At 46.2% G+C, this 15,677-nt stretch overlaps 1 protein-coding gene across 11 annotated transcripts in view; it reads right to left on the bottom strand.

The window, feature by feature from the left end:
- TRIM44 (tripartite motif containing 44) overlaps positions 1-15,357 on the bottom strand; it is a 168,857-nt gene extending 153,500 nt beyond the window's left edge. For 7 of the 11 annotated variants that reach the window (XM_050955486.1, XM_050955485.1, XM_050955490.1 and 4 more), the window contains exons 1-2: positions 14,548-15,340; positions 2,685-2,762 (exon numbers count right to left, since the gene is read on the bottom strand). In XM_050955486.1, the coding sequence (XP_050811443.1) occupies positions 2,685-2,762; positions 14,548-14,916 (447 nt within the window). In that variant the 5' untranslated portion in view covers positions 14,917-15,340. Of the gene's footprint in view, positions 1-2,684; positions 2,763-14,547 lie in introns of all 11 variants that reach the window. The other 4 variants (XM_050955491.1, XM_050955492.1, XM_050955483.1 and 1 more) reach the window with 3 other exon arrangements.
- Positions 15,358-15,677: the final 320 nt, after the last annotated feature.

The following is a 15,677-nucleotide window of genomic DNA, read 5'->3' as shown; positions in this document are numbered from 1 at the left end:
GGCTGCTGTAAGGAGGATGCGATACTGGGCTAGATGGAATATTTGTTTGACCCAATATGGCCATTCTTATGTTCTAAGGTTTATCTCCTCAGAATAAGAGTCAACTGTAAAAGCTAATTGTAAAATATGAACTACATGGGGAGATGGAAGGGTGGGTTAAAAACGAAGGGCATTCTTAATGAGCTAGTCAAATAAGAGATCCTTAGAACTTTAGGTAAGCATCCAAAATGGATCTCCAAACTTTTTTAGGTTCATCACTAGTCTAACCAGCCTCTCTCACCACTCCAGCCTCCTCTTCCTCCCACCCCCAAGACATTGAACCAATGCACAAAATAAATGGGTATTTGCAAAAACCAATTTATAATCCCCAAATGAGAGCAGCCATACACAGAAATTCCTAGCATTATATATTGTACCTATCTCATCCATGCTCCTTAGGACCCTGAAGGACTCACTGGCCCTTCTAAACTTTTTAATTAAAGAAATAAAAGGCTATTAAAGAGATGGGAGGAGGTTGCTGGAATCCATCCAAGTCCTAGCTGGGAAGGGAAGAGCTGCTAGATTTATATTAGATGAAATCATAAATCTTCATTCACCTTTTGCAGAGCTCTAACGCTAAAAATAACTACAGTGCTTGCGGGACTTCACATTTGGATTAATCAAGTCTTGTAGTGCGAGGGAAAAAACGCTACAGGAACAAAGCGCTGGAGGATTTCAGGGCCAGAGCGTTCAGGCAACGATGCTGTATCCAGAGATCGAACTGCTGTTTGTTTCTGGTTCAAGCAGATGTTTCAGGAGAATTACAGCAGGGGAAAGGAAAAAATAATCTCAGTAACAAAACAGTCTATTATAGAAGGAAAAATAGATGTTGGCCACAATGGAGGGGGGCAGTCAGCCACCCCAGCGACTGTACCAGAGCTCAGTTAATGTGACGTTTGGGTGTTAGTAGAGAATTTGTTACATTACAATCTATGTTTTGGTTTGGTATACTCACTGTGCATTTGATCACAACTTCCCTCCAGCTTATTTTGGAATTCCAGTACCAAACAACCCTTAGTGAGGAGCAAGCAGGATACAATTACCACACACTATGCAAACCCTAGAAGTACTTACAAATAAGTAAATACATGATTTAGAAACTGGAGGGAAATATGGAAACAATCAGGAAACTTCAAGAGAATACAAGAGAGAAGGAAGACCTATCCCATCATCTACAGTAGAACCTCAGAGTTACGAACACCTTGGGAATGGAGGCTGTTCGTCACTCTGAATGTTATGGTTCTTTCAGATGTTTACAGCTGAACATTGATACAGCTTTGAAACTTTACTATGCAGAACAAAAATGCTGCTCTTCCTTTATATTTTTAGTAGTTTATGTTTAACACAGTACTGGACTTTATTTCCCTACCCCCTTTTTTTGGTCTCTGCTTCTGCCTGATTGTATACTTCTGGATCCAAATGAGGTATGTGATTGACTGGCAAGTTCAGAGCACTGGTGTTGGTAACTGACTAGTTCTACTATATACACTGTGGCACCTTTGTTATGCTACTATTTTGTGCCATTGAGTTTTCAATACATCAAGCAATGGGGTTTGCTGCAACTTCCCTTAGGAGACTCCTCCATTATCTAACAGATCTTGTCACTTGGAAGTTTTTCCTGACAGCTGGCGTAAGGGTATGTCTATACAACTGATGTTAAGGTGGTGCCGTGGCTGTGCAGTCGCGGCTCCAGCACTGGGAGAGATTGGTTCGTGGCAAAAAATCCAAACCTTTTCCCCAAAATAAATCAGGTTATTAAATCACTAGATACTTAACAGCTACCAGCACTTGTATAAACCATTTTAGTCTCAATTTTGCTGATGTATGCCTTATACTTACTACAATGTTGAGAAGTAGAAGCCTTCTTTCCGCTCTCCTGCTGAGATGTTTGTCAATGATAATTCCTGTTTGTGGCTTCCCCTTCTGACAACCACTCCCAGGCCCTCAAATGAAGCTTTGCAGATGCCATTTCCATTGCAGTTTTTTGGTTAGCAAATGGGAGTCCATGTTAACAGGTGTCATACCAGTAAGTAGTTCTTAGTACTAACTCCCTGACTCTGCACTGGAATATGTACACTTGAGATGTTATACCTTCCCTTCTCTTTCCAGGAGGCTGTTTTTCCAGGAAGATTGTCACCATTACATCTTCTGACAAGATTCGTTGTCACATGGAGCCTTAGCACATTCTCCAAAGGGTTCTTGGTTATTATCTCAACTTGGATGACGGAAGGAAGACCGTTGTCCTAGTTTCCCCAATAGATCATGTTTATCTGATGCCACCTTAGCAACAGTATAGCTCGTTGTGAACCTTTCGCAATTTGTTTAGCTACACTGATTTTAGAGTGGGTGTGGGCCTCTAAGGAAGTGCTACTGCAAAGAAAATTAACAACGCACTAGTTTGCGGTTGAGGGAAATCAATTAATGATCCTATTTTATGACTTTGAACATACAATGGGAAAATATATGATATGTCACTAGGCATATTTAAAGTCTGCTTTCTGTGTTTTGATTGACATGCTTAATTAGATCTCAATGTAACATTCAGATAGTCATTAACAATATACTGCGTTTAGCTCAAGGAGAATGAAAGGCGAGAGAGAGAGAGCGTGCGCGCATTCAAACAAACAATCATTTCAGTAACTTACTTTAGGGTCTGCACACTTGAACTTTAACCTTTCCACCATCTCCAGCATGGCCACCTTCAGGTCAACAGGTTCTCTATTCTATAAGGAAGGGAGAACAGAGGTCACTAAACAGCACTCATTTTAACTCCACCAAGCACAACAAGGATTGTCACAGGACAATGGGAGGCGGCAATTTTTCAGCTAATTCTATCAGCCAAGTTGCAGTGAACCCATGAATACATTTGCCTCCTCTTCTGGGACTATTTTTGTTCAGGCAAAAAGCTGCCGCTAAGTGAGCTGAGAAAACTATTGGAATGAAAATTAAATGCAATTGCACAGGCTGACTCATTCATTGCTTTGTCTCATGGCTCAGCTGCACCCATGTTCACTGAATTAGGGCCCAATCCTACAAGATGCTCATTGCCCCTCAACTACTACTAAAGCCAATGGCTCAGTGATTTGCAGGAGGCACTCAGCACTTTACAAGATAAGGCTCTTATTGAGGATCTGCAAGAATGGGGTGGCCTGGGTCCATGTAACATTTATAGTCTATAATGGGCACTGGCTGCCTGATTATTTAATCTTGCACTTTTTGTATATCCATTTATAAACAGGAGCAGAGAGAGAGATTAAAAAAGGAAAGAACTAATTAAGGAAGCAATCAAGAGTTCATACTTCAGGAGAGAGAAGTGAAGTGATAGGCACTTATGGAATCCCTGGAATATTCATTTCCTTTGCTTCAACTGTTCTATGCAAAAAATAAAGTTACACTTATCTGAGGGGATATTTGCACAGGATGATTCTGCTTATAGTGAATGTTTCTGATGTCTTCCTTTACAAAAAAATAATTTACTTGGGACAGCTGCGTCAAAACAGGAATAATGTCATCTGTTTCTGTTGCTCATTGCTCACTGGAAACCTACCTAATAAAGATGTTTATACAGCGCCAGTCAGTTTCCAGGTATCGTATCCTCTGTTCCTTGAGCAGTCAATTATGACATTCAGATTAGGATTTCAATGAGGCGGAAGAAGCAGGAACAGACAAAAATCAAAAGCAACAAAGATCTTATTTGTATACAGGTGCTCCAAGTAGTCAACCAAATAAATGGTAAATTATTAAAATACAGTATATAAGGAGGAGTTTTTCAGAAGTTTTTCAATGAGGCATCAATAGCAAGTGTCCAGAAATAGTCTGACGTGAGACAGAAGGCAGAGTGATTTAAACAATGCAAGCAGCATCCCAATGATCCTTAACACACATCCAGGGACAGAAAACAAGAGCATTTTTTCCTCTCAAAATTCATTAAATGTCAAAGCAAAAAGAGATGTGAGCATGTCCCATCTGATTTAAACTTCTGTGCTCTAGATCCTCCACAGAAGCTCCTATGATCCTAGTTCAGAGACTAGGATCTGCTTAGGGCATTACCTGAGTCTGTCATTTCACTTGCCACGTGGCTCTTCCACAGCATTAAAACATCATTCAAATTATTTTTGATAAATAAACTATCAGGGTATGACTTTTGAAAGTCAAACAAGGCTGGTTATTGTCACCTGCTGACAAGGTATTGATGCTATTACTTGGAACATGCTCTTTTGGAAAGGAGAGTTGAGTCTGAACACACATTCTAAAACTAGGATGATCCAAGCCACTGTTAAAATGTTTGTTACCCATTAAAGATTCTCTCTCCACTGTGGATACAGGAGTACAGACAGCAATTTGAAGTTTGCAAAAACCTAACCAACCTTATCCTGCCACCCACCTGACTGAAGCAGATTGATTACATCCTTGGTACTGCAGGCCTACCATTGCATAAATAAGGGTACAGAACAACCTCAATGCTCACTCATTTCAAAGAGTCCAGAGCACTCAGCATCCTGTGGGACTGCACTTCTATGGCAGGTGAAGTTAGATATAGACACCCTGCTAGAAACTCAGTAAGAAGCAGGATGAACAACGAGAACTTGCTAGCTCATTTCAAGAAACAGTGCTCCAAGGAAATTAAAATTACACTCAGTATGCACCTGCCCAATCTGTAATAGAGATGGGAGCATCATGGTTAAATTTGGGTAAATATGAACCAGGAGTGTATTCAGTTAATTTTTTCTGAGAATTTTGGGATACAAAAATTTAAAATAAGAAAACATGTGCCAGGGTGAGATTCTATGCTACCCAAGAGGGGATGGGGCCAGGGCTCAGATGGCTAAAAGCCTAAATTATGGCAACATCCAAGGACTGTGCTCTGGCTCAGTGTTGCAACTGCCACTCAGTGAAAGTCACCATTTTGACCTGGAAAAGTCTCTAGGTGGAGCAAAAATTTCTCTAAACTCCAGAGAGCCTGTATTTTATCTGTGTGTGGCCATCTGGGTGATCATTTTCCATTGGCTGCTGTCATCACATGGTACAAAGCAGCCCCAACTCCACACCAATTTCCTAGATTTGATGCCTGAATCCACTGCTAGTAAAGTCACCGACTTCAGCGGGAGCAGTGCCTCCATCTTTTCCTAAACAGGAGAAGTCTTGTAACCAACAAGACTTCTAAAGTACATATGATTGCAATGTTTTGCTACTTGGTAAAAGCTTTATATATTTGTTTCAGGGACACATCATAGTGAATTGTTTCTTGTTTCCTTGTTTCTTTTTCTTATTTTTGGGAAAAGGTGATTAACATATGAATTACTCAGTATGCCCTTGAATGATTCAGTATGGGTTTTACTCAATTTGTGGTGGAGTCAGTCGTAAATGTCACGCTTTTGAATGCTATTGTAGCATGCAATTTGAAATAAAAATCCACAAGTATAAAAGCTAAAAAGAAAAGGCTGCTTCTCTGACAGATGTGGTAAACATTAGGACAGCTAGAGATGCATTCATTGGAGTTTTAAAATAATTAAAACTGAATGTTAAATAAAGCGAATACAGGCATCAAGACAACAAATTGCCTTTCTTCCACATGCTTGTGGAGATTTATTGAAAAGAACAATTCTAAGGACTCAACTGCTTTCCTGCAAAGTTTCCCCTTTCAAATATATTGTAACAAGATTTAAGTGTTCTGGGTGAATTACTGGAGGGTGGACAGAGCTCTGGGGAAGCATTACGGATACTGCAAGGTTGACAGGCAGACAAGAGATTCTGTGTAGGAGACGGTAGGGGTGCTAAATAGGCGGTGCTTCTTCAATGACCAGCTGAACAATCAGCTGTACCATTTGTTTGCCATTTGGTCCGTTCCTGTGTGGCCACAAGGGCTTGACCAGTTGAAAGTCCTATGTCGAAACAGACTTGATGCACCCATGTAATGGGGGGGGTCTGTCTCTGGGCCGCCTCCACCCCTCAGTTGGTGGAACTGTATCCCAGATGTTACAAGCTACCCAGAGAATGGTGTTTGCTGGAACGCCTTGAGGCATTCTGGCAATATATCTGAAAAGCATAAGATGCCGGCTATGGACAAATGGCCCCAGTAGTCTGTAGACTGGAGCAACCATAAACATCTGCGTTACAAAGTCATTCTAGTTTACGCCTAATATACGATGTTGGCCTTTTGTGCAGAAAGCCTCCAGCTTTGTCCAATCTGAGCAACATAGTGTCCACGTTTCGCAACTGTACATCGGAGGATTCAGGATCTATTCGAGTTGTATTTGGTTGTGCCGAGATGATGTTGATTCCACATTCATCGTAAATGACCCTTTGTAAATGGCTGTGGGTGATCAACACCTGAGGGGGGATTGATATGTGCTGGGTGTCTGGGGGATACCAGGGTGGGTGCTGAGTGTCTATAGGAATGCAAGAGGCTACATGGCGAGTGCCTGCAAGAAGTGGGTGGAGGCAGGCAGCTCAGTGCTGAGAGTCTCTTACCTGCTGAGCCCAGCGAGACCATTTGCAGCTGGAGGCTCCATCCTTTACACTAATAGATCCTGAGTGACAACGGGGCAGACTACAGCTGCTGCTTACTGCTGCCTAGAGTTACACAAGGAGCGACTGCTGCCACTGCATTTCCCCTCATCATCATCCCCCTGCCAAAATCTGCCACCCCTGAAGCACGCATGGACAGGCGCCTCCAACTCCAAGCAAGGTCTGACCGGAACTGAAGCCCACTCCCTGAGCACAGGCAAAAGCAAAAGTCACCAGAGTATCCACAAATTTATTTAAAAGTCACTGTTCAGCGACCTGGTGCAGCAAAACTTGACAAATCTTTCTGAGACTAAAAAGCTGCTAGATTAGCAACAAATTTGCTAAATTGGCAACACTGCTCTGGGCTGCAACACTGCCCAAAACTGCTTGCTGCAACCCCCACTTTTAACATGCCCTCTCACCCCTGTTCCCAATGCCAAGGCTTGTGAAGGCTAACTCTCAAGGACTCCTTATGGCTGTCTCCACAGTACCTGCCCCAGCCTATCCCTTCCAGATCTGGGGCTTTTAGAGCTGCTTACAACATTTCAGCCTTTTTACCCAGAACAAAGGAGCTGGAATGGTGGGGAGGGAGGGGAACAAGGATTCCACACCTTGTTTTTAAAGAGATGCTAAGGACCCACAGCTCCAGGTCAATCACTGGAAACTATGGGTGTTCAGCACATCAGAAATAACTCCCTTAATGAAATGGGCATTCATTAATCCTGTTGCATTACTTGCCTTGTTCTAATCAGCAACTACTTGAGCGCCAAAATAAATTCCAATAACAATTTCAAAAAAACATAAGGTTCCCTCCAGGGGTCAACCCATATACTTCTCTTTCAAACCAAAAATCCATCAACAGAACCACTACTCCCTCACCTCCTCAAACACTGGCAATGCTTGGATTCAGATTCCAATTTAGCAGGTCAGGTCAATCTCTAATTTTCTAGGTTTCATCTTATTGACTTGGAACCCTTAGCCAAAGAATGACCTTGACAAACAAGAACAAGATTTCAGCCTATTATCCAGCCCCTTCACCTCTGTGTATGAGTGGGTTATGGATGGACTGCAGCTAGTGGAATCTTTGTTACTGACACTTTCACTTCTTCTAAGGGAAGCACAATAACAATCTGAGGGTATGGCTACACCTGCAGCTGTACAGTGCTGGGAGTTAAACCTGTCTTCCTACAGCTGAGTAGGGAAAGCGCTGCAGTCTGTCCACACTGACAGCTGCCATTGCACTGTCATGGCCACATATACAGCACTTGCAGCAGCAATGGTTTCTGTTCAGGAAGCTGCAGGTCTGGGACTTTTTTCCCCAGAGCGGAAGATCACAGTAGGGGAAGTCGAAATGCCCATTGTGATCCTTGGAGACCTGGCTTACCCATTAATGCCGTGGCTTATGAAACCCTACACAGGGAGCCCTGATAGCAGTAAGGAACGGTTCAACTACAGGCTGAGCCGGTGCAGAATGACTGTGGAGTGTGCTTTTGGCAGTTGAAAGGGCCGCTGGCGATCTCTGTATGGGAAGCTGGACTTGGCTGAACACAGCATCCCCGTGGTTATACGCGCGTGCTGTACCCTCCATAATATTTGTGAAGGGAAGGGTGAAAGATTCAGTCAGGCATGGACCTCCAAGGTTCAACACCTGGAGGCTGAATTTGCACAGCCAGAGAGCAGGGCTATTAGAGGGGCCCAGCACGGGGCTGCAAGGATTAGGGATGCCTTGAGGCAGCAATTTGAGGCTGAAAACCAGCAGTAATGTCTGGTGCCCTGCACGGTAGTGAAGTGCAGTGCTTACAATGTTAGTAGGAATCTGTGTTTGCTAAGCTGATTTGCAGTGCCTGTTTCTTTCCTGGGCTAAGGTATCTTTACTTTATGCAATAATACAGAATGTTTTCAAAGCCAAAGAATCCATTTATTGAAAAGAAAACACAACTTCTTGGGAATCAGAAAGGGCAAGGGGGTGGGGTGGGGAACGGTACAATCACAGATTTGCGTATGTCCTGTCTGTAGTGCTGTGCAATGAGAGCTGCACTTCAAGATGGCTATACTGCATGGTGATGGGGGTTGAGTGAAGAGGGTAAGGGTAGTAGATTTCAGGGCTGGGTGGTGAAGATACAGGTATTGGAGGCAGCTAGTGGTGGTAAGAACCTGGATGTTGGGGAAAGTGGGTTGGAGGTGACATGCAGTGCATTCCAGTCATGGTCCCTTTCCATCATGGCCCTTGATATCTGCCTGAAGGTACTATAATTCCTATGGCTGGAGCGCAGCTGGGACTGGACAGCTTCCTCCCCCCCAAACACTGATGAGGTCCAGCAACTCGCCATTGCTCGATACTAGGGCTCACTTGGCACGTGGAGACATGGTCACCTGGAAAGATTCGCTGATAGCACTCCATGTCTGGCTGAGGAAGGAGATTTTTTAAATTCCCAGGGAATATAAAGGGTGGGTCTGACGGTTGGTCACCTGAGGCCAGGGCAGCAGAGTTTGAACTGATGACCGGAGTGGCTAGAACAGGCATTGTGGGATAGTGCCAAATACTTCTGGAAGCCAATCAGAGCGCACTGGGCGGCCACATTGGTGCTGCAGCGGCGGCACGATAATCTTTATTCGTTTCAGGGAGGTGGAATACCAGCAGTGCTGTAGCCGCGGAGATACAGCACTGTACGTGCCTTGCCAGTGTGGATGGGGAGTGAGGTACAGCGCTGTGGGCGGCTTTATTGCACTGTAACTCGCAAGTGTAGCCAAAGGCCTGAGACACTGAAGTGACACTACTGAAACAAGTATGGCTTGGGAGCATTCCCCCAAACTTTTCAAAAAAAAAAACCACACATACTGTGCACATGAATTCAGTGCTTACAACAGGAGTTGTCTTGACAGCCCTGGAGACTGAAGTCCAAACTTTAGACAGAAAATGAGCAATGCAAGGAGAGCAGCCAAACAAGCTTCCCCTATGTGCTGCAACCCAGATCAAAGGGACCAGCTCTCGGAGATGGAGAGGAGCTTGCTCTCAGTGGCCCTTCTGCTGAGACTGCCAACAACAGTGCTACGAGCACTAGCAATTTTTACGACGTAGACCGTGAAACTGGACTGAGCCAACAAATTTATTTCGCACAGGCCACCCAATAGCCATCAGACAGTATTTACTCTCAGCTAAACAGCAGCAGCAACTATTGGGGGTTGGATACAACTCAGAGGCTTTTAATATCTTACTACCAATCCCCTCTGAATCATCGAGTCCATTCTTTATGGAACTGTGGGAGAAGGTTTCAGAAATGTGCAGCTGACAGGCAACAGCAGGGTAGACTGAAGGTATGGCTACACTACAGCAGGGAGCAAGCCTCTCAGCCTGGGTAGATGGATCTGAGCTCTCAGGGCGTGTGTTAGTACACTTAAAACAGCAGTGTGGGCATAGCGGCATGGGCTGGAGCTCGGGCTCTCCAGCCCACTCAACCCCCGAAGCTCTCAGCTGCGGTGTAGATGTATCCAGAGGAGCTATCAGTCCTTTAGCTAGTCATTTTAGCTGTTAATGGAACAAATATATCTGCAGTGAAGTGAACAAAGAGGAAGCAGCACGTCTGTGTATTTTTCCCCTTTCTATTTTGATACTTAGAAAATTAACACCGTGTCTGTAAAAACTCCCACACTTCCTAAGACAGAACAGCACTTCTTCTCGGATTGCAGAAAAACAACCATCAAGGCTGGAAGGGAGGCCTAAAATTAAACCTACCAGCTGTGTCTTGGTTTGCCAGGGCACATTGCACCAACAGGCTACTGAAATACACAAGAATTTCCCACTTCAGAGGCCTGGTCTACACTACGCATTTAAACTGATTTTAGCAGCGTTAAACCGATTTAATGGTGCACCCATCCACTATGAGGCCCTTTATATCGACATAAAAGGCTCTTTAAATCGGTTTCTGTACTCCTCCCCAACGAGAGGAGTAGCGCTAAAATTACCATATCGGATTAGGGTTAGTGTGGCCGCAAATCGACGGTATTGGCCTCCGGGTGGTATCCCACAGTGCACGACTGTGACTGCTCTGGACAGCAATCTGAACGCGGATGCAGTGGCCAGGTACACAGGAAAAGCCCTGGGAAATTTTGAATTACATTTCCTGTTTGCCCAGTGTGGAGCTCTGATCAGCACGGTTGGCGATGCAGTCCCAAATCCAAAAAGAGCTCCAGCATGGACCGTACGGGAGATACTGGACCTGATCGCTGTACGGGGAGACAAATCTGTTCTATCAGAGCTCCGGTACAGAAGACAAAATGCCAAAGCGTTTGAAAAAACTCTCCAGGCTACACAGTGCTGCGTGACAAGCATTAGCAGAAAGCCAAAGAATCAAACGGACGCTCATGGAGGGAGGGAGGGGGTACTGAGGACTCCAGCTATCCCACAGTCCACAGCAGTCTCCAAAAACTATTTGCATTCTTGGCTGAGCTCTCAGTGCCTGTAGGTTCAAACACATTGTCCGGTGTGGTTCAGGGTATAGCTCGTCGATTTACTCCCTCCCACCACCACGTGAAAGAAAAGGGAAAGAAATAGTTTCTTGACTTTTTTCAGTGTCACCCTATGTCTACTGAATGCTGGTGGTAGACGCGATACTGCAGCAGTGCAGAGCAGTATCCGCTCTTCTTCCCTCCCCGGTGGCAGATGGTACAATATGACTGGTATCCATCGTCACCATCAGCCCGTGAGTGCTCCTGGCTGGCCTCAGGTGAGGCTGGCCGGGGGCGCCCGAGTAAAAATAGGAATGATTCCTGGTCATTCCCAGTAGATGGTACAGAACGGCTGGTAACTGCCCTCCTCATAGCAACTGGGGGCTGAGCTCCTCTCCCCCGCACCGCTTAATGTATAAAGAAAAGATTCTATACTGCCTGGACTATCCCAGTAGCGGGATGCTGGGCTCCTCCCCTCCGCACCGCTTAATGTTCTGCCTGGACTGTCATAGCAGCGGGAGGCTGCCTCCCCCTCATTTTATCTCACTAACAAGTCACTGTTTCTTATTCCTGCATTCTTTATAATTTCATGACACAAATGGGGGGCACACTGCCACGGTAGCCCAGGAAGCTTAGGGAGGAGGGAAGCAACGCGTAGGGTTGTTGCAGGGGCAACCCCGTGAATGGCATGCAGCTCGTCATTTCTGCGGGATCTGACATGGAGCAGCTGTGCTCTCTGGTACACTGGTTCTCTAGTACACTTGCCCCATATTCTAGGCAGGACTGACTATTTTTAGATACCATAAAGGAAGGATTGACTCGGGGAGTCATTCCCATTTTTGCCTTTGAGCCCCCGGCCAACCTCAGCCAGGGGCACCTATGATAGCAGCAGACAGTGCAGAACGACAGATAACCGTCATCTTATTGCCAATTTACAATGGCAGCAAATGGTACAGAACGACTGATAACCATCTCTGCTATCATGCAAAAGCAAACAAATGCTGCTGTGTAGCGCTGCAGTAACGCCTCTGTCAGCGGCATCCAGTACACATATGGTGACAATAAAAAAAAGGCTGAATGGACTCCATGGTTACCGTGCTATGGCTTCTGCCAGGGCACTCCAGGGAAAAAGGGCGCAAAATGATTGCCTGCCGTTGTCACTCATTCCTTCCTCCAGGAAAATGACATTTACCCAGAACCACCCGCAACAATGATTTTTGCCCCATTAAGCACTGGGATCTCAACCCAGAATTCCAATAGGCGGGGGAGACTGCGGGAACTATGGGATAGCTACGGAATAGCTACCCACAGTGCAATGCTTCAGAAATCGATGCTAGCCTCAGACCATGGATGCACACTGCGAATTAATGTGCTTAGTGTGGCCGCATGCACTCGACTTTATACAATCTGTTTTACAAAACCGGTTTATGTAAAATCGGACTAATCCCGTAGCGTAGACGTACCCAGAGAGTAAGAGGTTTAATACATGTCAATAGCCTCCCTAAACATCAGACTGGAGGAGCCAGATAGTACAGGAGTGATAACACGATGACAAACAGTTGTGCCAAGAAAACCCAGCAATATTACACTTACTGAGAGCTACTTGCTTAAGTCAGATTTTATTCCATAGTTCCCATGTTTTGTTCCACCACTGGAGATGCTCTTTACAACTGATTGGTGGCTGGTTACCTTTCTCCATATCTTCACATGTCAATGCCCCAGCACCGTTGCTGCCATCTCTCTTCCCCTCATCTCTAACCCATGTATTTTTTCTTCCCACTCCCTCCTTTCTTGATTCTTGCCCAGCGTCATCTCCCTTTATGACTGCCCATCACATTCACCCATAAACAGAAACGTGGGAAAAGATGGAGAAAGAAGCAGTCTATTCATAACTCCCTGGGGCCAATCCACACATGCTCCTGTAGCTACCCCAAGTACTACAGAAGCAGATAAAAGAAGCTTGGGCTGGCTGGTTGCTTCTTGAGCCTGCAAAGACAGATCCTGGGGTTTGTTTGCTAACTCACTTAGTTTCAGTATAGAACAGGGCAGGCAAACTATGGCACGCGTGCTGAAGGTGGCATGCAAGCTGATTTTCAGTGGCACTCACACTGCCTGGATCCTGGCCACTGGCCTGGGGGGCTATGCATTTTAATTTAAATGAAGTTTCTTAAACATTTTAAAAATCTTATTTTACTTTACATACAATAGTTTAGTTATATATTACAGACTTATAGAAAGAGATCTTCTAAAAACATTAAAATGTATTACTGGCACGCAAAACCTTAAATTAGAGTGAATAAATGAATTCGGCACCGCACTTCTGAAAGCTTGCCGACCCCTGATATAGAAAATGCCCTCATGCGGCACAAATGCCCTCATCAGGGGAAGGGCAGGTCATATGTGATAACAATACATGGAAAAACTTCCCAGAAACGATTGCTTTGCCAAGGATATTAAAGACACCACAAACCATCCCTAGGGTCTCTAAGACGGAACACGCTGCATACAGCTTGCGTGCCAATAGAATGCAAGTTTTACCGATAAAACTTTGCAGCATGGATCATCAGGCCTTAGAGTGCATTAACAACCATGCTTCCAATATGCAGCCTACTGATGGGTCCAAATGAAACCTTTACGACTGGACACTGCAAAAGTTGGGTCTGGCTTATACTTGGGTTGTAAGCAACAATACACAACAGAGAATTTGGTTATGTATGTTTCCAGGGTGCACTGTAAAGACAAAAAGATAGAGGGCCTTACTCTCTTGAGGTTCTGATGGGATTCAAAAGCAACTTCACTGGCATCAGTGGAGTTACTCCAGTGTCAACTGGTGCAAGAGAAAAATCAAGCCCACAATACCCAAGAGTTTACAGACTATCGTTAGGGGAATCAGCCTCTGCACTGGCACAGTGGCAGAGGGCAGGTTGCTTGTGCCTCCCTTCTTCAGGAATCCAGGGAGCTAGTTCAGCTTCCGCTGCAGAATACTGCAGTTCTGAGCATTAGTCTATTTTACATCTCCCAGTGCCCTAGTGCCAAAGAAGCTTGGGGCAATGGGGAACTGCTGGAGTGCAGTATTATCTCAGGCAATAAACACCCAATATGCGAGTGTGGCCTGTCTCTTGCACTGGTGAGGGACAGAGATTACACCATCCTAAAGAGGTACCTTGGGCCTGCTCTAAAGTCCCTTCTTTCTCCATCTCTTGCCAGCCTTCTGTTTTATGGGTGAGCGTGATGGGGAGTCACAAGAGGGGAGGACACATGGGGCACATGTGAATCAGGCCTAACATCACCACACACATCCTGGCAGGCATACTGGACCCTAAAACTGACACACTGTATAACAGCCCTGCAAAGAGAGCAACTGCCCCTCTTTGTGCCTCAGTTTCCCCAGGGCGTGCAATGGGGCTCCACTCACAACATCGGTGCAATGCTGCCACTTCACTGGAGCTCCTCCTCCGGCACCCCGCGAGCGGAGGCAGGGTCCAGGGCGGTGAGAAGCCGGGGGAAGGCAGGAGGAGCCTGTTGGAGAGGCTGGAGGGAGGGAGCGGTGCTTACCCTCATGGCCTGGTAGGCTTCATCCAGGGTGATGAGCTGGTGCTGCCGGTGGGTGCCGGTGACGGCGCACAGCACGCAGATGATCTTCTCATGCTCCTTGCAGTACAGGTTCAGCTCCTGCCCGTGCTCCTCGCACTTCTTCCGCTCCAGCTTGGGCGCCTCTTCCCCCGCCTCCTCGCGGCCCGAGGCAGGGCCCCGCAGGCGGTGGGCCGCGTACTTCTGGCCGTGCTCCTCGGCGTGGGGCTGGCAGAAGGAGAAGCCGCACTCCTCGCACACCCCCACCGCGCTCTGGGCTTCATCGGGCTCGCAGACATCGCACGTGCCGTCGGGGGGGAGCTCCTCGGCGCGCTCCCCCTTCGCAGAGGCCATGGCGAGCCTCTCCCAGGGGCAGCCTGGCTGGTGCTGGAGCCCCCTGCCCCTCCCGGTCGCTTCCCTGCCGCAGCTCTCAGCTGGGGGGCGGGGGAGGGAATTGTTGCCTCTCTGCTGGGAAGCGGCTTCCCCCCCTTCCAGCACAAGCCTCCAGCTGTTCTCTGCCCTGCGACACTTGAACGGCCCAGTTGCTGCGCTTCCTCGTCTCCAGCTACAATCCCGCTCCTTCTATTCCTGGCTGAGCTCCCGGCCTGATCCCCCTCCGCCTCCCACCTTCTGAGCCACTGGGATTTAACACGCCAAAATAACCTTCCCCCCCTTAGTTTTGATGAGCAGGGTGCTGGGATCCCAGTTGTTGCTCTAAACCAAGCAGCAGGGCCCGATACATCTTAGCAGCTACTTTCACTTTTAAAGTTCAGGCCATCCTGGTTTTTACTTCCTGAGTCATTTAAAGTGGCAATGGCCTTTTTTTTTTCTCCCTCACTTTAAAACTGCAGGAAGCATCAGATCTGTCAGAACACGTTGATTTGAAGCAGAAATCCCTCACCTGCTGGGATTAATTTTAGGGTAGTTTTTTTTTTTTTAAGTATCTCCCTCTTGGTATGATGAAAAATGCCTGTGTGTGTTTCAGTGAGACAAGGTGGGTGAGGTAATATCTTTTATTGGACCAGCTTCTGTTGGTGCGAGAAGGACAAAGCTTACACAGAGCTCTGCTTCAGGTGTGGGACCAACATGGTGGTAATAACACTCTGTGTCAGTGA

The sequence above is a fragment of the Gopherus flavomarginatus genome, chromosome 5 (genome assembly GCF_025201925.1).
Source record: "Gopherus flavomarginatus isolate rGopFla2 chromosome 5, rGopFla2.mat.asm, whole genome shotgun sequence".
NCBI lineage: Eukaryota > Metazoa > Chordata > Testudines > Testudinidae > Gopherus > Gopherus flavomarginatus.
The sequence above is the reverse complement of the archived record's forward strand: the minus strand, read 5'-3'. Positions and strand labels throughout refer to the sequence as shown.